General features: G+C 44.2%; 1 protein-coding gene across 5 annotated transcripts in view; it reads left to right on the forward strand.

Annotated features, from left to right (window-relative positions):
- Positions 1-23,370, forward strand: part of TNRC6C (trinucleotide repeat containing 6C) — a 285,172-nt gene that overhangs the window by 165,691 nt on the left and 96,111 nt on the right. For 4 of the 5 annotated variants that reach the window (XM_015427099.1, XM_015427101.1, XM_015427103.1 and 1 more), the window contains 5 exons: positions 8,033-8,242; positions 10,015-10,184; positions 17,291-17,371; positions 19,735-19,792; positions 20,052-20,197. In XM_015427099.1, the coding sequence (XP_015282585.1) occupies positions 8,033-8,242; positions 10,015-10,184; positions 17,291-17,371; positions 19,735-19,792; positions 20,052-20,197 (665 nt within the window). The remainder of the gene's footprint in view (positions 1-8,032; positions 8,243-10,014; positions 10,185-17,290; positions 17,372-19,734; positions 19,793-20,051; positions 20,198-23,370) is intronic. The other variant, XM_015427100.1, reaches the window with a different exon arrangement.

The raw sequence follows: 23,370 nt of genomic DNA on the forward strand, positions 1-23,370 counted from the left end.
GGGGGGAGAGCATTCCTGAGGGTGGGGGTGAGTGTGTTCGGGCATGTGACCTTTGCTTCTAGACAATGTAACTTTTCCATGAGACGTTCCTTTCTCCTCCCCTTTCGCTTTCCCAGGAGAAGTGGCCTTGAAAACATTCTTGGACTCTAGATTACTGGGACGTATATCCCCCCTGGTTGGCATGGCAATTAGGCGATGGGTGGATGTGACGTATGCTTGGGGGCTGGATGGGACCTGTTTGATTTTCTGTAATATGATTGTACCTGCGAAAAAACTTTAGTTCTAACACGGTGACTTTTTGATCTTGCATCTATATATCTAATTCTCAACATGGCCCCTGCGTGCGGATACGTAATTCCACAGATTGGGGACACATGTAGGGGAAAGTGATCATCCTGCACACGTGGGCCACTCCCCAGGTGTGCAGAAAAATCTAAAAACTGTAAAAAAAATATATGGGGGAGGTTAAAAATTGCCAAAAAGTAAATCAGCGTTCACTGTGCGTGGGCAGAAAACAGACTTACCGAGGCAGAGGACGAGGAGCTTTCTCTCCCCCCCTCCCCCTCCTGTAGTTCTGATTGCATTGAGTCCTCCCCCATGGCCACGCCCCCTCCACCAAATGTTCAAGCCTGCAGGAGCTGACAACAGGATCTTTGTGATTTTTAAAGTGCTTTAGCAAAGTGCAGCAGCTTTCAGCTCCCTTCACTCTGCTCAGGTGGCTTCTTCCGCTTTCCATGCAATTGCAAGAAGAAAGTGTACACTTACACCAAAAAAAGGGGGGGGGGAGCCAGCAGAAAATAAACATGTCTTTGATTCCACCCTTTGGAGCAGGCAAGAGAAGTTCTTAGTGCCTCCGCTCTTCCTTTTTCCCTGCCTCCTCCCAGCCAATTAGTTTTATGGTTTACTGTTACAGGGAAAAGAAAACCTTTTCTTCTTCAGAGACTACAGGAGTGTGAGTCTGTGCAGTATTTTGCCTGGAGATGTGTGGGCTTGGCCATTTCTTCCCCTGCGCTGAAATGCCAATAAGGTGGGATGGCAACATTTTGTTGTGGGTCCCCTCTTGTATAAACTAATCACTGCCAAAGCGAGAATTATTGAGTATAATTGGACCAGGGTCTGACAGTTATCTCATGGACCTTAGAGCAGTGCTTCTTCATCGGGGACCATCTTCAAAGTTTGGGGCACATTCAGAACTTTGAGAGACAAATGGGAGGCATCTGGGATTTAGACAGCTCCTTCTCATTTGCAGTGATAGCTGGCAGAGACAAGTTGCTTCATCTTGTCACCCTGCCTTGAGGATAAAACGTCAGACCCTAAATTTCTCTCACAGGCCATTAAAAAGTGACATACAAAAAAGGAATCAGACCTTACACGTTCCAATTTTAGTATATGTGCTGCCGAAGTGAGCACATCAGACCTTACACTTGGTTGATGGGCATCAGGCACAAGGTTTTCATTGGATATATGCCTGAGGTCTCTTTTGAATACATATGTCATATACCTCTGTACTTAAAAGTTGTCTTGTTAGGAATGCTGATTTTAATGTCCTATATTCTTTTATTTGTTTACTTCTTATGAGCTTGTTTGCCACTGCAGATCCTGCTAGGGCCATTTCCTGGTTGTTTCTGTCTTCAGGCTGTCCATTCTGCCATAGCACAGGCTTGCCCCTTTTTGATGACAACTCCAGCATTATGGAAAACCCTCACCAAAGAAGTACCAGGGGCCTCTATGGTGTCTACCTTCCATAAGAAATATGACTGTTCTTTGGCATTTGGCAGTTAATTTCATAACGTGGACAGTATTTTGAGGGAAAGTTGTACAGCTGTATTTTTCATGTCTTTTAAAAATTATTTTAATTATCTGGTTACCTACAGGTCAAGGATTTGTTTGTGTGTATGTGTAAAAGGCAACATATAAATATTTAAATAAATAAATTGGGGGGGGGGGAGTCGATGATGCTGATGTATATGGGAGTGCAACGATAGTATGTTAAAGGTTCAGAACCACTGCCTTAGGCATGATGTCATGAACAATGACGAATCTGTCTATACAGGGAAAATCCAAATCAGATTTAGCTTGGGGACTGCACTTTTATACATGTTTAACAGACCTTGTAGAATCATAAATAGGCTCCTAGTTAGCAGCTAATGTTATTTATTTATTTATTTTGGCTTCTATCCTGTCCTCCCTGCTGCAGCAGGCTCAGGCTTTCCTTTATCATTTTGGTACCACTTTAATGTGCAAAATGTCTTATCCTGTAACAATGTTCCCTTTATGCTTCTCTTCAGCTGCTGCAGAGGCTTTCCTGCACTGTAGTGCTCATGTCGTCTGCAGCAAGCATTTTTACAGGTGCAAGAGCTCCTTAACAAACATTGGTCTGGAGCAAACAGAAGTGCTAGTGGCATAGCAGAGGACATCCTCTGCAGCAGCCACAGAGAAGTGTAAGGGGAACCATAAGATTCAAACCTTAGTCCTTACTCATTCCAGTAACACATCTGTAGTCAACTCCTTTGTGTTTTGACCAATCAACCAAAAGATGACGTTTTCTCAGACTTCCCCTGTGAGTTTAGAGTCAAGCAGGGGTTTGACCCAGGCTCTTCCAGGATTCCTTGCAGCACCATAACTCCTGAGACATTTATTGTTAACAGACTTTAGTCCCTACATAACTCACCCCTATTTTTTTAAATCTTCCCTGAGTATATTGGTTTCTTTCACCAAAAGAAATTAAAATTGAGACCTTAAAACAGGTTCCTTCAATGTGGCTAGACTGACTTTTCAGATACCTGAAAGTAGGGTTTTGTTCTTTGCTGCATTAGAGAAAGGCATTGGTAAACAGCTGCAGCATGAAGTATGACTTTGCATTGTTGCTTCCCATGGAAACAGTTCCTTTTGGAAAGGGCCCATAGGGATTATACTAGGAAAGATATTTATTTATTCATTCATTCATTCGATTTTTATCCTGCCCTCCTGGCCGAGGCTGGCTCCGGGTAGCTTACATAAAAACAATATCATATAAAATATAACATCCATTCATACACAAAAGTTCTTAAAACCATAAATATAATAATATAATAAAGTGCTAGTGCTTAGTTCCCTCATCATACACTCAGTTCCTTGAACTTCTTGGGTTATCCTGGGCGATGAGTTCGGGCAGTAATTGGAGGATCCAGGGGATCAGGGCTCTCTCATCATAGGCTATCAGATGTCATTAGTGGTGGCAGCTCCAAAGGCCTGGCGGAAAAGCTCCGTTTTTCAGGCCCTGTGGAGCTGCAACAGGTCCTGCAGGGCCCTGATGTCCTCCGGGAGCTCATTCCACCAGAATGGAGCTGCCACTGAGAAAGCCCTAGTTGTCACTAGCCTGGCCTCCTTGATATTCAGGAGGGCCAGCTGATTCTGGGTCCCCGATCGCAGTGCTCTCTGGAGTACATATGGGGAAAGGCAGTCCTTCAGATATGCAGGTCCCTGGCCATAAAGGGCTTTAAAGGTAATAACCAGCACTTTGAAATGAATCCAGTATGCTATAGGCAGCCAGTGCAATGGCTTTAGCACAGCTTGGATGTGCTCCCGAATAGGGAGTCCCATCAATAGCCTGGCCGTGACATTTTGCACCAGCTGCAGCTTTCGGATTTGAGACAAGGGTAGCCCCATGTAGAGGGCATTACAGTAATCCAGTCTTGAGGTGACCATCATGTGGATCGCAGTCGCCAAGTCATTGCGTTCGAGGAAGGGAACCAACTGCCTAATCAGCCTAAGATGATAAAAGGCCGACTTGACAGTGGCTGCAACCTGGGCCTCCATTGTTAAGGAGGCATCCAGGAGCACTCCCAAACTCCTAACTTCCGGCACTGACACCAGTGGTGCCCCATTGAAGGTCGGGAGTGGGATCCCTACCCTCAGACCACTCTGGCTCAGGCACAGGACCTCCGTCTTCATCGGATTCAATTTCAGTCAGCCCAACCTAAGCCAACCAGCCACAGCTTGTAATGCCTGGTCTAGGTCTTCCGGTTTGGAGGAGTCAGACTGACCACCCAACAGATAGAGCTGGGTGTCATCAGCATACTGGTGACAACCCAGTCCATACCTCCGGACAATCTGGGAAAGAGGACACATATAGATGTTAAAAAGCATCGGGTACAGCACTGCCCCTTGAGGCACTCCACATTCCAGTGGGTGCCTTTGGGACAGCTGATCCCCTAGTGCCACTCTTTGTCCCCCGCCTTGGAGAAAGAAAGAAAGCCACTTCAAGGCTAGCCCCTGGACTCCAATGTCAGCAAGGCGGTCGGTCAGTAATTGATGGTCAACCGTGTCGAACGCAGCCGACAGGTCTAACAATAACAGCACTGCCAATCCACTTCGATCCAGAGGGCAACCAGTGCCATCTCCGTCCCGTGACCCGGGCGAAAACCAGACTGGAAGGGGTCTAAGATGGAAGTGTCATCCAAAAAACCCTGTAACTGAATTGCCAATGCCCTCTCTATTATCTTGCCCAGGTAGGGCAATTTGGAAACCGGCCAGTAGTTGGCCAATTCGGCCGGATCCAGAGATGGCTTTTTCAGGACAGGGTGCACTACTGCCTCCTTAAGTGCCTCAACGAGGGACTTGTTGATAATTTCCCACAAGGCACCTTGAAACCCTTTGTGGCCGGCTCTATTTAGCCACGAAGGGCACGGATCAAGGTAGCACGTGGTAGGGCATACAGTTAGAAGCAATTTTTCGACTTCCTCAAGGCTGAGGAGGCTGAAATAATCCATAATATGACTAGAAGACATGCATGGAGTTGCTTGCTAAGATGTCACCTTCCAGTCAGTTTACAAGCCCCTTACAAAGGTAGAGTGGGTCAAAACAGATTATTCTACAGATACTTTTTCTCTCTGGGTATGTCCAGTAGCACCTTAAAGATGAACAAAGTTGTTGCAGGATATGAGCTTTTGTGAGTCACTGCTCAATTCTTTAGTCTTTAAGGTGCTACTGGACTCTTGCTCTTTTCTGCTGCTACAGATAGACTAACGTGGCTACCCATCTTGATCTGCCCAGGTATAAGAAATGTAATACAGAACATTTCAAACCTTTTTAGCAGAACACTGAAGGAAAGGAGATGGCACAAATATACGTTTTATATGGAAGATGAGAACAGGAAATATTCGAGAATGGTATTGGGCTGCAGCAATGGAGAAATTGGACTTGAATCTCAGTCTTCTAGTGCAAACCAACACGACTACCCTCCTGAAACTAGCTCACATTATCTAGATTTCTAGGGTACATACAGATGATCACTTTATTGTGCCACTGATGTAAAGTATAATTCTCCTTGCCATACAGCAGACAATAAGCCCAACAAGTTGTTAATGCACATTGTGAAAAGTTACTACTTGGCAATTGGCAATTGGTGATTTATATTAATTATCAGGCTGAGTAGATAAATTGTGCACGTTCAGATAGTTTTCATATTTTTCTTTCTTTTTCATTACTTCTGCTGCTTCATCAGCAGATTGGTGTAGTGGTTAAGAGTAGTGGACTCTAATCTGGAGAACCGGGTTTGATTTCTCACTCCTCCACATAAAGCCAGCTGGGTGACCTTGTGTCAGTCACAGTTCTCTTAGTACTCTCTCAGCCTCACCTACCTCACAAAGAGGTTGGCAGGTCCCCTCATTGCTCTGGTAGGGGGATGGGGGGCATTCCAGGGGTGGGCGAGGATGCCCCCAAGAGCAACCACCCACCTGGCCACCCCTCTCCCTCCCCTCCTACCCAATTTAAAGGGCTTCTGCTGATTGGCAGTCCACGTGGTCTCTTCCAATCAATTAAAGCCCTTAAAATAGGGAGAGGGGTGGCAGGGGGTTGGTCACTCTTGGGGGCAGGGCTTGGGGTGGGGCTTCCTCCACTGGCCAGCTGGTCGGGGGTGGATTGAAGGCCCCAGAAGTGAGGGAAACCCTGCCCAGACCTGGAGGCTAGCAACCCTAAACTCACAGGGTGTCTGTTGTGGGGAGAGGAAGGGAAGGTGATTTTAAGCCACTCTGAGATTCCTTCAGGTAGTGAAGGATGGGATATAAAACCAACTCCTCCTCTTTCTTCTTCCTCCTCCTCCTCCATTGGGATAATTGAGATGTCAAACCAAGCATTTATTTCAGGAAGTCCTCCTAAGCTCACTACTCAGTTTTCATTAGAAGTTTGCAAGTTTTCAATCTGTCTTTATAGCCATAAGGATGTGTGTTTGCTGTGTTCAGTGAAAGCACAAATTGCTGAATTCTGTGCGTCATTCAACAGAATTCTGTAGTTGAAAAGTTCTGTCATGTGAACATGTAGAATATCATCGGTCTCCATCAAGGCTCTGGTCCTGCTTCTAGGCCTGAGTTCCTGCCCAGGATTCTGTAATTGCTTCTATTAGCCACTGCACCCTTACCATAAGATTAAACTTTGAGATAGGTAGGACCCCAAAGAGTATCCTGATGCTCTCTTGGTGAGGAATGCTGCCTCCTTGGTCCCTTCTGACCTCCATACCCAAGGCCTTACCAGCTGCTTGGCTTCCTACCCTTGTCAGCCAGCCATCCCTCCCCCCTCCCTCCCTTTTTCTGGTCTTTTATTGTCCTCCTTCCTGCCACATCCACTTTCTGACTCTCTTGGTCTATACTTCAGTTTACTCTCAAAGAAGTCTCTGCTCTCAAGGCAGCCTTTACTCTTGAGGAGGCTAATACCAGCAGTCTTTGCCGTTGCCTGTTCTGTAGGTGCTCTCAGGGCCCAGTCCTGCCTTTCCCTCCTCTTGTTAGTTAACATACAACCTCTGTTGTGGCTGTTTCCAGGCCTTGCCTCTTGGTAACTGACCTGAGAAACTATGAGGTGTGAAAAATACACACGTAATGAATTGCAAGTTTCATACCAGAGCTGCTCATTGGACAAATATTTAATAACTTCCAACCAGATGGTCAAAGAAGGTAAGCCATTCCTCAGACTGCAGAGGAGTATTTACTACATATCAAATTTGTCCAATATCATATCTTACAGTTACTACTTTTAGTCTCCCAGCAATCCAGGTTATCATGGGGAAAATACACAACATTCCAGCATTAGAGTAATTGTCAGTTATACTACATCAAATTCAAGGGCACTTAATATAATTCTTAATAGTAATAGTCACAGTAGTCCTGCCAACCTAGCAGTTCGAAAGCAAGAAATTGCAAGTAGATAAATAGGTACCACTTTGGTGGGAAGGTAACAGCGTTCCGTGCGCCTTGGGGTTTAGTCATGCCGGCCACATGACCACGGAAACGTTTTCGGACAGCGCTGGCTCTTCGGCTTTGAAACGGAGATGAGCACCGCAACCCTAGAGTCGGATTCGACTGGCTTTCGAGCAAGGGAACCTTTACCTTTACCTTTAATAGTCACAGAGCATTTGTAAAGCACTTTTCATTAAACCAACCCAGTATGTAGATTAGTATTTTATGAATGGCTGTGCAAGAGTAGCTTGCCTGAGACTACCTAGTGAGTTCATGGCAGAGGCAAGATTCAGACAAGGGGACTTCCGGATTCGTAACTCAGTCTATCAGCAGCTTCACTACATCAGGTCTCAGTACATGGGTGAATAATGCTGTGATTTCTATGCAGTGTTTGCCTCATTTCAATTCTCTTTTGCAATAAATGTCACCTATTATTAATGCATATGTTAATTTGTTTTGGTTCTTACTGTAATTCAAGTTCTGGTTTGAGGGCCATGGGGATCCTTGGGACCTGGTCATCAAAAATAATCTGTAGACCCTGTTTCTTAGTATGAAGCAAGACAAACATCACTGTGGTATAACAATTTGTGAAGTAACTAAAATATTTAAGGCAAGTGGGGAATTTATAGTTTTGGCATACAATTCCTACTCTGCCAAAGAGATTCTTTCTAGAAAAGCAAATCAAATCAGTCTGTCTTATGTGAATAATTAAGTCCTTTCTGCATCAATTGCTTCATGTTCACAAGTTGCTCATAGTGTGTTTTTTAATGCTGTAAGTGAATTCTGTAACGGTTTGTTTGTAACCATGGTGTTTCTGATTTTAGCAGGCTGGGGGGAGATGCCTGCTGTCCACGCAAAGCCTGAAGCTTCATGGGGAGAGCCTTCCTCCCCGTCTGCTGCAGTTGATAATGGCACTTCAGCATGGGGGAAGCCCCCCAGCAGTGGTACAGGGTGGGGAGATAACTCTGCTGAGTCAGCAGGATCATATGGAAGAGCAAGTGCACCAACAGCTGCCCCAGCACTGTGCAAACCAGGTGAATTATCTTGGCTGGGTGGAGAGGGCAAACTTGGCAATTTTATTTCTGTTTCTTTTATTGTCTTATTCATATACTAGGGAGCAAAGCCCATTGTGGATGAAGACAATGGGCCCTAGAAAGGTAGGGTGGGGGGGTGGTAGATAGATAGGTAGATGGATAGATAGAGGGGAAGGAAGGAAGGAAGGAAGGAAGGAAGGAAGGAAGGAAGGAAGGAAGGTCAAGGGGGGAGACATAGACAGACAGTCAGTAAGCCAGACAGACAGGGCGGGGAGAAGTCAAAGCGATGGGGATGAAGGGAGAAAGTGAGAGAGGGAAAGAATGAAGGGAGATAGGGAAAAAGAGAGAGTGAGGAAGGGGGGTAGGGGGGAAAAGGGGCGGTGGGGGTTGGCTCAGCGCTGCCGCCGCCCCTCGCCTGCTGCCCCTGAAAGCTGGATGAAGGTGGGGGGGAGCTGCGAAAACGGGCTGTTGGGGGTTGGCTCACCATCGCCGGCTTTGGCCTGGGGCCCCCGAAAGCTGGCAAAGGGGGGGAGGGGCAAAAACAGGGTGGGGGGTTGGCTCAGCGCTGCTGCCGCTGCCTGTCACCTGCTGTCCCCGGAAGCCTTTAGGGCTCCGAGGGGTCTTTGAAGCCAGGGGTGGGTGGGCAGGCAGGGGAGGGGGGAAACAGGCGTGCGATAAACGGGGGGAGAATCTGGCCGCGGCGAGGGGTGATGAGCTGCCGGCACCGGCCTTCCACTGATTCCCTCCAGCCCTGGCTAGTTGGGCAGGGGGGGGGGAGTGTTCTGAGGTGGGAGTTAGGCAACACAGCCAATGGAAGCTGGGGAAGCTTCTGACGGTCAGCTGAAGCCTCCAAACACTGTTGGTGCGCATTTTCTCTCCACTGCGTGACGCTGCGTCTTATTCAATTATATATAAGGGAGAGATGGTTTATAGCTTGGAAGACCAAAGGCAGGTGAACGTCTAGGTCACACTCTGCCTGAAATACCAGGTTTGCAGCTTAGGAAACCTATTAGGTTTTGCATAGCTGATGAGCCCCTGTTAAGTAGTTTTGTTGGTACATCAGCTGCAGCTGTCAGAAGTCTGTCAGAAATTTCATCTGGTACTGAACACAGTGGGTAAGCTGTTAATAGAGGCTGTGAGCACATTTCTCCTGTGCTCAAAGATTTTCACTGACTTACTCTTTGCGGATGCAATTTAAAGGGAGACCTATAAAAATCTAGATACGTAGCTGTGTTAGTTTGTCTGTAGCAGTAGAAAAGAGCAAGAGTCCAGTAGCACCTTAAAGATTAAAAAAAAAATTGTGGCAGCATATGAGCTTTTGTGAGCTCACTTCTTCAGATACTCATATGGTACCATAACTGTTGTTAGCCTTTAAGGTGCTACTGGACTCTTGCTCTTTTCTATTGCTATAAAAATCTGAATGGCCTAGGACCAGAATAGCTGACTAACTACATTTGTGTATATGAACCTAGCTGTCAGTTGAGACCTTTATTGGAGGCACTTCCTCCCCAGGGAATTGTGTATATTATCTGCAGGTTCATATTGTTCTCAATTGATGTCTGTGTATTAATGTCTTTTTTTTTTTACTGTTACTGTTATGACTTTATGTAAGTTGCCTTTAATATTTATTGATAGAATTTTTAAAATGAAACTGATAACCCTTCAGGAATAAGCTCTTTTACCTTCTTCATATAGCAGAAAATCATGCAGCTTGCAAATGTATCCATACTGAAATCTAGGATGGCAAACTGAAATCTTCCGTTTTCCCTCAGCTTCTAAATCTTCTATGCAAGAAGGCTGGGGCAGTGGTGGAGATGAAGTTAATCTCAGTACAAGTCAGTGGGAAGATGAAGAAGGAGATATGTGGAATAATACTGCTTCACAGGAGAGCAATTCCTCTTGTAGCTCCTGGGGGAATGCCCCGAAGAAAGGACTTCAAAAGGTAGGATGGTAAACAGTTATTTAAGATAGGAAGTCAAGTGTTTCATATGCTGATTTTTTATGTTTTATAAAATTATTTTATGGAACAAAGTCCTGAATCCAAGATGAATCCAGTAGGTTCCACCACTTGGTTTGGTTATTTGTGCTGGGTATTGGCAACCCAAAGGTAAACAAGATTGATTCTCTTGGTGCACCCAGCCATGCCTTCCTTTTAGAATTGAAAAAGATGGCGTTGGCCTTGAAGTTGGATTTCCCCTTCTTCCCAACCCTGATTGTATTGCAGTATTTCATCATCTGTGCAAGGGTATCTTGACAGATAGAACTCAAGATCTCCAAGACAACAATGGGGCTCCTGCTATTGCAGACATCATTGTGTGAGTCAAGTTGCAGACTGCATTTGTTACGCTGTGGTGTTCTGGAAACAAGTAGTCTCAGACTGAAGGGTTTTATGTGCTAACTTTCTTCCAGTCAGAAAACTAGTAGCAGTTTTGACTTGTGACTAAACCCCTGCAGCAGTGTTGTTGGTATGGTTGACCTCTGGAGACGTTCAAATCCAATAATGAATGTGGTATAGGGCCCATCTGAAGCACTATGCAGTGGTTCTGATAGCAGTAAAGAAGCTACAGTTTTCCACCAGAACTTGAAGAAAACTGGAGGAGATCCTTTGTCTTATAATCATGGGATTTTATAGAAAAGGCTTAAGACCAGATACTTTTTTGAACGCTGAAGCCTTTAATTTCCGAGGAAGCTATTTGGAAACAGTGTGTACCAGAACACTTGTCAAGTTATCACTAATTACCAGAGCAGTCCAATCTTATCACCAGTAATCATCACTCTGTGGATATAAATTGGAATTTTTTCAATTATGAGTTTTATTTGGCTGCATCGTTCTGAATTGTTTTCTATGATATGTAATGAATTTACCTTCTCATTTTGACTTTGACAATACATGTTGGATATGGTATAGAGATCTGAACAGACATGTTGTGATTATTGTGTGGAAAATCTTTATACAACTTTTCTAACATAATTCTTGCATATAATATCATATTGTCACGGTCTTGTTCAATTTCTTTTTGGTCTACTATAGACCGTGGTCCCTGTATATTTCACCACCTGGAGGTTGGCCAACCTAAACCCAGCCCACCAGGCCTCTATTGTAGATTCCTGGATACTTGATTGAGTAGGACAAAGACAGAATGCCAAATCAGAAGGTTTGATGCTATTACTGGACTGTAACTTGTGCAGGCCAAACACAATAATATATATAGGTGTGAGACTACTACTTCTGGTTTTAAAATGGGGTGATTTATATGAGGTTTAAAAGATCAGTTCATCTTCCATCTTGCTGTGCAGCCCCACATTGGGACTGCGCTTGCTCAGACTGGCCACAGAAGATTTCTGGCCACAGAACTGGGGTGGTCCACCTCAGGAAAACACTGCACATGCACCAGTTTCCCTGCCAAACACCCCATATAATCAGAGGCAGCCTGCCCCCATTCCTTCAGTTCCTTCTTTGCCACTGCAAGAAGTGGATGCTCTCTAGTACTGCTCGTCGCGTTCTCTGAGGGGCATTGTCTTAGCCTTTTTTCTTCGACAGATAGCTGCAACTATTCTCATCCCAATTTGGGAAGAACCTCTTTTCCTGTTTCTCTACCGCCTTTAGCGCAAGGTCTCTGGAGTATTGTGACCAAGGCTTTGTTCAAAAAGTGCTCAAAGTGTAACATCAAGATGCCACATTCTGATAAACATGAGCTCTGGCTACTCTGTTTGGGGGAAAACCACAATGTACCAGCATGTGGCATTTGCCAAAAATTCACTCATAAGGCATGTGCCGACTGTGCTTCCTGTCTGAAGGCGGACTTATGGGAAAGGGTGTTGTCCTCAGTTCCATCGAAACCGAATGCCAGCTCGCAGTCATTGGCCTCAGCCCCTGTTCCAGCTCCGACTCCTTGTTTCGTTTTGTGAGCTGCACCTGTACAGTCTTTTCTCCGGTGGTCCAGAGAGTAGGGCAGTCCTTCCATGACTCATGGGACTTAGCCCCTCCCTCTCCACTTGCAGGGCCGGCCAAACTTTGATCCCAGAGGGGAGGGGCTTGTCCTTGGCTTCCCAGTTCTACCGGCCCTGCCTTCAGAGCAGGACATTCGGCTGTGCTCTCGTGGGCACAAAGATTCCACAGTGAAGACAGAAGACGGTGTTTGGAGTTTTCCGGGTGGCGGGGGAAACCTTTCTACTCCTCCCTGAACCGCGTGGCACACAGAAGAATGCAAGAAAAAACTGCGGTTTTACAGGCGGCTGCTGATGGTCTGGGAGGCTCTCGGACGTCGCAGCAGCTGCGGACACGGCTCCCGCATGCCCAAGCGGAATTGGACGCATACAGGGGCTCCTTCCCTCTTCCGGATATTGGAGAGGTGAGGGAACTGCAGCAGAGCCTGTGGAAAGTCCTGAGCAGTGCGGTTTTGGCGGCGCAGTTCTCAGGAACCGGCTAAAAAACTGCGTGCTTTCATCTGCAGGAGTAGGAGCCTTGGGAAAGTACATCGGCTCCAGTGGTCGGTCAGTGCCTTGTCTGAAACACGGTAGGAATGGCACTGGTAATGGGGGTCCTGGCTGAGGTGGGAAAAGCCTCATAGAGTCAGAAGGAGGGTAAACCCACCCCCTTTTTGCTTTCTCCTCCCCCCCTTTTGCTTTTGGCAACCCTCTTACTCTGTGAGATTTACTGTTATGACTGGGTTTCCCTTTCTTGCTAAGAAGGGGGAAATTCTACTGAGGGTTGTGGGGGTTGAAAGTAGTTTCCAGTTTCTTTTCTCAGCCTTGGTTGAGGAAAGTGGAATAAAGGCAGGAAAGTCAGCCATTTTAGGTAATCTGAGTGATGGGGTTTTTTACTTTCATTTTTGCAGAGGAAGACAAAATGGCTGACAAAGCAGGTTCCTCAAGTTCCCTTTCCTTGGATGACCTGGCAGTTTCACATTCCTCTAAGAATGACTCCCTGGGGTTGGATATGTCTAGGGAGGAAGCCAAAACGAATCTCCTGACTTGGCTAAAAGAGGAGATTAAAAAGGAAGTTAAAGATGTTTGGCATCAGAGTGATTCCTCCAGCCCCAAACAGCTAGAGAAGAAAAGATGTAGCAACAGCTACAGGCTCCTTGACGTCTCCCCTCCTAGGAAGAAGGCCAGAAAGGAATCTTCTGGGGAGAGGGACACTAGTCCTCTTTTTAGTGACTTGGAGGTTTCTGATAATTCTGTCTCTGGAAGAGGGAGAACTTTCAGAAGAAGAGGAGGAAGCGGTTCCCTTGGTGCAGTCTAGACTTTTTCCACAGGAGTTGTATAATAGACTAAGGTGTTGAGAACTCTAGAACTCTCGCATACTCCTAAGGAGAAGGAGGATGCAGAGGTGGCAGAATTTCCTGAGGGGTCTGAAAAGACCATTCCAAAGACAGAGTCTAAAACAGCAGGTGTACCTTTGCCTGCAGCCTTTTATAAGGTTATTATGGAAGAATGGGAACACCCAGCTAATCCCAAAGCTAATATCTATGTTTTCTAGGTTTTATTCTCTCATACCGGGGGCTACAAAAAAGCTTAGGCTCCCTGTAGTGGATGACCCGATTAATTCTCTGGCATCTAACTCTCTTCTTCCCATGGACGCAGAGGGTTTACCCAAGGACAACAGCGACAAGCGAGTGGAGAAGGCGCTTCGCAGAGATTTTGAAGCATCAGCCAGCTCCTTGTAGGCATCAGCTACAGGGTCGCTATTCGCTAGAGCAGCCTATGCTTGGGCATCAGAACTTACAACAGTAGACAGCGGAATTCCTAAAAGTTTAAAGGGTGAGCTAAAGAAAATAGCTTTGGCCACGGCTTTTGCTGCTGATGCATCTCTGGACGCCCTCCAGTTATCGGCAGAGCGATGGCGTGTAGCGTGATGGCCAGGCGTAATACTTGGCTTAGGCTTTGGGATGCTGATCCAGCAGCAAGAGCAAAGGTGGCTGCCGTCCCATTCAAGGGAATTAATCTCTTTGGGGCAGGCCTAGATAGATATCTAATAGAGGATAAGGAAAAGAAAATCGTCTTACCCTCAAAGAAGAAGGAGGTGCGTTCAAAAAAGAAATTTCAGTCCTTTCAGCATTTCAAACGTGAGGACAGACAATCCTTCAATAGGGCCTTCAAGGGCAGATGGCAGGCTAGGGTCTAGAGAGGTTAGATCTCACTCCTTTGCTGGAAAGCAAGGACAAAACCAAAAGGGGCCAAAGAAGGGACTCTCAGCGTGACTATGCTGAGAATCCAAACATAGGGGGAGTAGGAGGCCGTCTGAGGCTATTCACTCATCAGTTGCAACAGTCGGTCACAGAGTATACTCTGTCTTAACTTTAACTTAACTTACAGTTTATATACCGCTCTAACCCCGAAGGGTCTCTGAGCGGTTTACAGACAATTTAGTTTCCTATCTAGGGCCACATTCTGTAGGGTGCATGGTGCCCAAAACGAATGGGGATGTCAGGGTGATACTAGATCTCAAGTGGATGAACCAGTTTGTACAGACAAAGAAATTCAAGATGGAAACCCTAAGAACAATTCTACAGTCTATTCAAACAGGGGACTTCATGGTGTCAATCGACTTGTCAGAAGCCTATCTTCACATCCCAATTCAAGAGTCTCATCGGAAGTTCCTACGCTTTGCATACCACAGCAGACATTTTCAATACAAGGCTCTTCTGTTTGGATTAAAATCATCCCCGAGAGTCTTCAACAAAGTGGTGATGACTCTCATAGCCTTTCTGAGGCTGAAGGGAGTGTCTTTGTTTCCTTAATTGGACAACATTCTGATAAAAGCATCTTCCTTTCAGAAGAAACAAGAACATCTGGACTTGACATTAAAGGTTCCCAGAGCTCATGGGTTTATGATAAACCTGGAGAAGAGCACTCTGGAACCAACTCAGGTGTTAACCCACCTGGGGGTGCTGATCCATTCGACAAAGGACAACGTGTTTCTTTCACTGAAGAGGCAGCAGAAAATCAGACAGTTGATGGCTCAAGTTTTGGGCGCAAGAACGTCAGAACTGATGGAGTTGGCCAGTCTGTTGGGAATGTTGGTCTCCTGTCAGGAAGTTGTGCCCTGGCGCCAGGTTTCATACACGTCCCCTTCAAAAATTCCTGCTTCAGTATCAGGAAGGGATTGCACACAAGAGGGTCCAGATGGTGGAACTCCTGGCTTCAGTGAAGCTGGAGTTGCAGTGGTGGATGGAGTCTGCCCGGTTCTTAGTGGGGATGCCGTTGAGGACAGTGGTCACAACCGACGCGAGTCTGTTTGGGTGGGGAGCACACAGTGTTGGGAATATGACACAGGGCTCCTGGTTGGCAAAAGAGTCAGTCAGGAGCATAAATTTTTTGGAGTTGAGGGCGATAAAGTTAGTTCTGTTCAATTTCCAGAATCAGTTGGCCAGTCAACATGTTCTCGTGCAGACCGACAACACGACTGCGAAGGCCTATGTAAACAAGCAGGGAGGCACGTACTTCAGGTCATTACATCAGGAAGCGAGACAGGTGATGGAATGGGCAGAGGCTCATGTGTTGTCTCTGAAAGCGATTTGCTACTGGGGATCTAAGAAAGGAAGAGCTGCATTGTCTCAGTCGTTGGCCAGATGGGTGGTTTCAGTGATCTGGACTTCTTATCAGGTGTCTGGAATGGTATGTCCGCTCCAGATCAGGGCTCATTCTGTGTGTGTGTACAAAGGTCTTCAGCTGCCTTCCATTGTCAGGTGCCCATCAGGGACATCTGCAGAGCTGTGACATGGGCGTCAGAGGACACCTTTGTTCAGCATTATGCACTGGATCTGCAGTCATGGAAGGAAGCAGATGTGGGGAAAGTCGTATTACATTCTCTGTTTCAGTGAGAGCATCACCCCACCACCTAAGGTAATTTAGTTCACTAATGTCCCAATGTGGGGCTGCAAGCACAGCAAGATAGATGATGAAAACAGGGTTGCACTTACCTGTAACTGTTGTTCATCAACGTCTTTTCTGCAGACACACATACCCTCCCTCCTACCCACTGTGAGCTCTCTGTCTGTCTCTCTCAGTTGTTTATTTATGTAGATGTATAGAGTAGAGAAAGTAAGAAGGTGAGGAGAATCTTGTGGCTCATGGGGCATTGTGGGAACTGAGGGAATGGGGTGGTTTGTGTCAGATCACATGGGGTGTTCGCGGGGGGGGGGACTGGCTCATGCACAGTATTTTCCTGAGGCGGACCACCGCAGTTCTAGGTTTTTAAAGCTAGAGAGAAACCTTCTGTGGCTGGCCTGCGCAAGTGCAGTCCCAATGTGTGTTTGCACAGAAGACGGTGACGAACAAGAGTTATAGCTAAGTGCAACCCTGTTTTTAGTCTAGTTTCCCCTCCGCCTATCATTAACAGCAAAGGGGGAGGGCTGTGCTCAGTTTTTGGATTACAGACAGGTTTGGTGGGATCTTTGCCTTAAGTTTTACTGCTAACAGTTGGGATACTGCTGTTCAGTTTGCAAGTTGGATTATTTCTTTGCTGTGTAAATCTTTTCTACCTTATTATTTGAGAATTGTATAAAATTTATTTATTCTTGTTGGAAAGGAAATGTATCATGTATATTCCAAATATTAAGACACATAAAAATGTTATAAGAGTGTATGAGAATATACCCGAAAGCAGTGGTGGCGAACCTATGGCACAGGTGCCAGAGGTGGCACTCAAAGCCCTCTCTGTGGGCACACGTGCCATCGCCCCAGCCAGGCCCAGACCATTATTAAAGTGTCGAATTCTCTGCCAAATAATTTTAAGTAAATGAAAGCATTTGGGATTGCTTTCCTTACTTTGTTTGGGTCATGTTAAGTTAATGTATGAGTTGTTTTTTCTAAAGTAAAACCTCAGTATTCAGGTTAAATTGCTGTGTTGGCACTTTGCGATAAATAAGTGGGTTTTGGGTCGCAGCTTGGGCACTCGGTCTCTAAAAGGTTCGCCATCACTGCCCTAAAGTAACATACTGTATTAGTAAGGGTTCCTGTGGGTTTAATGCCTCACTGCTGTAAATATGAACTGTAGTAGATTGAATAGTTTTTCCTATTTTTCTCTTCAATGAATCTATATAGGGCATGAAGACATCTAGTAAGCAAGATGAGGCCTGGATCATGAACCGTCTGATAAAACAGCTCACAGACATGGGCTTCCCAGTGAGTAAAATTTAAATTCCTGCATAACCTGTCTTTTCCCCTTCCCTTTTGTAGATTATTCAGATAGGGAGAACCTTCTCTCTCTCAAGCTTCTTTTTCTTAAACTAGCTATGTAAGATAATTATCTAAAGTTGAGTACTTTGGTTCATCAGTAATGTATAAATAGCATTTTGTGATAATGGAAGCAAAACCGTTTAGCCTACATAAATATATTTGTCATAGTAAGGTGCATCACTATTACCGCTTTCCAGATGGAATGGGAGAGAACGTGCCTGATGCCACACGGCAGAGGTGGAATCTGCACATAAATGCAAGTCCGCTCTGCCCACATGTTGGTGAGCCAGGAGTTTGATATACAGATAGTAACAGGTGATTATGTTTATTTCCATATCATGTAAGGCTTTATCTGCTAATTTCTGTATATCAACTCTCTGTCAAAGGCTCTGGAGCACAGTCCCCTCTCAAATGGTGCTCAATATGGCAGAAACAGAACACATAATGAGGGAAAGGAGTTGCAGCTTAGGATCGGCATAGGGATAGTACATAAACACCTAGTTTATTTAAATGAAACTAAGTCCTCGGGGCCAGATGAACTGCATCCAAGTGTACTAAAAGAACTTGCAGATGTAATTTCTGAGCCTCTGTCCATTATTTTTGAGAATTCTTAGAGAACAGGGGAGGTCCCAGAAGGTTGGAGGCGGGCAAATGTTGTCCCCATCTTCAAGAAGGGGAAAAAGGAGGATCTGGGTCACTACTGACCCATCCCTTGAGGTCTATACCTGGGAAAGTTTTAGAACAAATCATCAAACAGATGGTCCTTGAGCATTTAGAAAGGATGGCTGTGATTACTAAGAGCCAGCATGGGTTTCTCAAGAACAAGTCATGCCAGACTAACTTTATCTCTTTTTTGGAGAAAGTCACTACCTTGCTGGATCAGGGGAATGCTGTAGGCATAGTTTAAGCATAGTTTATCTTGATTTCAGTAAGGCGTTCGATAAGGTTCCACATAATATTCTTATTGACAAATTGGAAAAATTTGGTTTGGATCCTATTATTGTTAGACCTCACCTAGAATATTGTGTTCAGTTTTGGGCACCACAGTTTAAGAAAGATATAGACAAGCTGGACCATGTCCAGATGAGGGTCACAGAGATGGTGAGGGGTCTGGAAACCAAGTCCTATGAGGAAAGGTTGAAGGAGCTGGGTATGTTTAGTCTGGAGAGGAGATGACTGAGAAATGATATGATAACTATCTTCAAGTACTTGAAGGGCTGTCGTATAGAGGATGGTGTGGGGTTTTTTTCTGTTGCCCCAGAAGGTCGGACCAGAACCAGTGGGTTGAAATTAAATCAGAAGAGTTTTCAGCTAAGCATTAGGAAGAAGTTCCTGACCGTTAGAGCAGTTCCTCAGTGGAACAGGCTATCATGGGAGGGGGAAGGCTCTCCTTCTTTGGAGGTTTTCAAACAGAGGCTAGATGGCCATCTGATAGCAATACTGATTGTGTGGACTTATGCAGATCATGAGAGGGAGGGCAGGGAAGAGTTGCCTCAGTGCTTAGTTCTTGTGGCCCTTTCTTACACACCCAGGGAAATGCTGATTACTACTTTGGGGTCAGGAAGCAATTTTTCTCCAGGCCTGTTTGGCTGGAGATTCTGGAGGTTTTTTGTCATCTTTTGGGTGCAGAACAGTTGTCACTGCAGGTGTGGCGGGACTAGATGACCTGGAGGTCCCTTCCAACTCTATGATTCTATGAAATATAAACATTGACAAGAGTAGAAAAGAATAGAGTTAATCCCACTGTAAGAATGGGGTTAAGATGCTCCCAAACCTTGGTGTCTAGAAATTCTACCTGATTCAAAATTAGTGTGGGGGGGTTCCTTTTCTTTCTTTTTTGCATTTCTGACTGATTTGTTTGCAAAATTACAGTGCTTGAGTTAGAACTAAAAATCATTTAACTTATCCTTTAGGGCAGCGGTTCTCAACCTGTGGGTCGCGACCCCTTTGGGGGTCGAACGACCCTTTCACAGGGGTCGGCTAAGACCATAGGAAAACACAAATTTTCAATGGTCTTAGGATAGGGCTCCCAAGTCTCGCCAAATCGTAGCAGAATCCCTGCCGCGGGGACGGCAAAACGTGTTGCACCCGCCGTTGCCAGGACATGACGCTATGCGTCGCTCTGGCAATGGGGCTGTTTGAAGTAGCAACAAAAATAATTTTATGGTTGGGGGTCACCACAACATGAGGAACTGTATTAAAGGGTCGCGGCATTAGGAAGGTTGAGAACCACTGCTTTAGGGAGTTTTTTACAGTTGTCATAAAGCCCATATTACACTAGTTATGAACAAACCTTCTCATTTCTACAGAGAGAGCCAGCAGAAGAGGCCTTGAAGAGTAACAATATGAATCTTGATCAGGCCATGAGTAAGTGTTTTTGTAACTGAAACAGATGTTTATGAGGGTTAATCTTCTGTAATGAAATAAGTGTCTTTTCTCAACAGCATTTTATCAAAAGATGATAAATTTTCATTGCCAAAATTAGTACTTTAAAAGCACACTGCAGTTTAAATTTCAGCTTAGAAATGTAATAGAAGCAGTAGTGGGAGCAGAATGATAGATGTTTCAATAGGGTAGCCATTTTATCTTGACTCCAAGACATCTTTTACATTTTTACTATTTGCAGGTGCTCTGCTAGAAAAGAAGGTGGAAATGGACAAGCGTGGAATGGGAGTGGCTGACTACAATGGAATGGTCACCAAACCCCTTGGCTGCCGCCCACCACCAATCTCCAAAGAGTCTTCCATGGACCGCCCCTCCTTCCTAGACAAGGTAGGCCCAACATTCTGCAAATAAAGTCATTGATACATTTGAAAGGGGAAAGAACTTTTGATAGATTAACACTACAATAGAAATGTAGATGTGTTGCTTGGCCTCACTATTATGTTCCTTTTTCGTCTTTTCTTTGTATTTGTAAAAAGGAGAATAGTTACTGCCCTAGAGACTGAGATGTTCTGTTTCATTTACTTATTACAGAATAGATATATGGCATTAACCATATGAACTGTATTAAAACAAAACTATGGTTATTTATAGAACCATGCAGTCTTCACACTGCAATAATAACACACACCCTCCCCGCAATAGTAATAAGATGATAAAAGCTAGCAGGAACCCAAAATTCTCCTACTTTATCCTTTAGCCACAAAGTAGGCACAAATAAATGCCATCTCATGTCCACACAGATATAAATCCCTCAGTCAGTGTATGGATTAAATCTCATTACCCAAATTCTAGTGTGTTGTAAACAGAGAGCAGGAGTTAACAGTGTGCTGTATTCTACAGATGCCCATGTAATTGCATAAACAACAAAGTCAAAACAAAGTCCACATTATTTTTGTCTCTCCCAATATCAGAATTTCAGGTGTAATTTCCTTGGGGCAGAGACCTGTTTCTTTACAGTGTAAAGTCCCATAAACTTATGTAATGATAAACAGTGATCCAAACCACATAGGTGTTGCACTGGGAGTATATGAAATATCATGATGAATGTATTTAGTTCTCTTCTCCTTTAGCTTCAGACTAGTATTCCCAGGTACCAGTGATAGATTTCAAATTTTGCTTGTATTATTCACCCACTGAATCTGTCTGAATGAGCCTTCTAGCACCCAAAATTCCATCTCTGGTCATGACAATGTGTACTACTCTGAAGGGGTAAAAATCCAAGATGAATTCTTCCTAATCCCAGTAGGCTCTGGGTATCAGTACTGATTGTTTGATCTTTTAAGTATTTGATCTTTAAAGCATTTTAAGAAGAAAACCCACCCATTTCTGATAATGGGAATACTTTTCTTCTCTTCCCACAATAACTGTCATAGTTTTCTTCAGGTAAAATGAATTTAAGAGCAGGCAGTATTTTAGAGCAGTATTGTAAAGGGTTTGAAAATATTCCAGACTACAAAGGTTGTGCACTTGCTTCATCAGATGACTCTTGTTTAATGTTATCCAGTCTGAGGCAATTTTGTGAACCACAATTCTGAGGCAATTTTGTAAAATGCATCAATTTCTCCTACTGGGAATTACCCAAAACCATGTTAAATAGATGGTTCATTATTCAAGGGAGTTGAAGCCATTCAGATTAGTTCCCCACAGCAGAGTCCTTTTCAGATGGAAAATGTCATTCTCCAGGGCAGTTTTGGTTTTTTTAGACAATAGCTATCTTTCTAAATTCAATATATATCTTACACTGAAATTTTGACTGCCAGTAGTTACTTTAGCTTTAAAGCAAAGATACTGAAATTGCATGATCAGGATTGGAACATGTGTGTGATTTTCTTCTCAACAACATTGTGCAATACACTATAGAGGAGTACATGATATACACAGCAAATGAGTCTCAAGTAGAAGGAATATAGGGCACTGAAAACCATTCTCACTTAAGAGGCAGGAATGGATTGCAAACAACTTGTGACCTTGGGAGAAGAAATCCTTGAACCTGTTACTGTCATGCAAGCTGCTGTTTGTGGAGCATGACAGATATTCTTGCAGAATGTTAAACACGTTGAGCTGAAAGACCTTGGGGATATGATTAGAAAATGTCAGTATCCCTTCAGGACTTTGCAGAACTAAACCAAGTATCACTTTGGTTGAAGAAAAGAAAGTTTTCCTTTGCCTCTGTAGGGAGCCACAAGAAATTCCTGTGAACATGGGTTATTTAGGACTTCTAGGTTTGATTGCCATGGAACAATACTTAACCCCTTTTATGGATGTGAGCTGTTCCCTAATAGTTGTTAATATTATGAGTGAATGGATAGGAAGATAATGCAAATTAGTTGTAAAGTGAATATTTTTTAGCTATTTAACAAAGAATGTGCATTTTTAGAGCTACTATTACATGCAAAGTATACAGCAAATTTAGGATTTTTCCCACATGACTTCAGGGGTTTACTTGTGGAATATTTACTCGTGAAAGGGGGCATTTATTCATCAGGAATAATTCTCCTCTGCAAGGGCCAAAGCCATTGTTCAGTTCCCAGCTTCATAATATTAGGCCAGTGGTGGTGGAGATGATGTTCCTTTTACTGATTGTGAATCTTCCTGATATACTAAATGTAACATTAGTAGACCATATTTTTATGGTTTTCTCCAGAGCACATATTGTGTTGATCCTACACAAAACTTCAGAGACATTAACTTTGTATTTTTTATTATTTTAAAAAGTGGAATAGATTGCAGCATTCTCAAAAAGGAAATTGTACATTTTTTAAAAAAAAAAGTAGATGAGACCTCCTCCACAATCCTTTCAAGGCCAAGTTGCTGCTCTGAGAGTTATCTCTTGAGCAGATGGGAAGTCATTGCTTCATATTATTGGAGCCCTCTGTGACTGGGAATGATAGAAACTTGGGAAGTATGCCCTACAGAATAGGCATCAATTTTAAGGCCACCTACATTCACATTTAGAAATACATACATCAGCATATCTTAAATGCATATAGGAGGACATGCATGGAACCATAGTTACATATACAGAATTCTCTTGAATTCTCATTTGTTCAAAAACAAGGCGTGTAATCTAGAGCACCCAGCATGTGTGTCAGTCTACCTAATATCCCCCTTTTCGCCCTCCCTCTTTTCTTCAATAAATTCCATTTGTGTAGCTATGTTAATCTGTTGCCATTAAATCAAAAGCAATCTCTTGTGGCACGACAGAAGATGGCACAGAAGACTAATGCATTTTCTGAACAACTGATGTGTGCCTGTCCTGAAACAGAGATTATTGAAAACATGTGGTGCCAGAAAAAATCATAGGGTCTCTTGCAGTTTGCAACTTTCCTGACTGTAAATTTGTGCTCAGTTGCTTCATGGTTTGCTCCCAAAATGCGGCCAGGCCTAAGGTTTACAGAAGCATTATATGTTCCTTTAGTTTTTCATATTGTAGTCTGATATAAAAGTGAAGGAGCAAATTGAGTATGGAAGTAATGTCTGGACAACACATTGTCTTGTGG

Source organism: Gekko japonicus, unplaced genomic scaffold (assembly GCF_001447785.1).
Source record: "Gekko japonicus isolate JY-2015 unplaced genomic scaffold, Gekko_japonicus_V1.1 scaffold536, whole genome shotgun sequence".
Lineage (NCBI taxonomy): Eukaryota > Metazoa > Chordata > Lepidosauria > Squamata > Gekkonidae > Gekko > Gekko japonicus.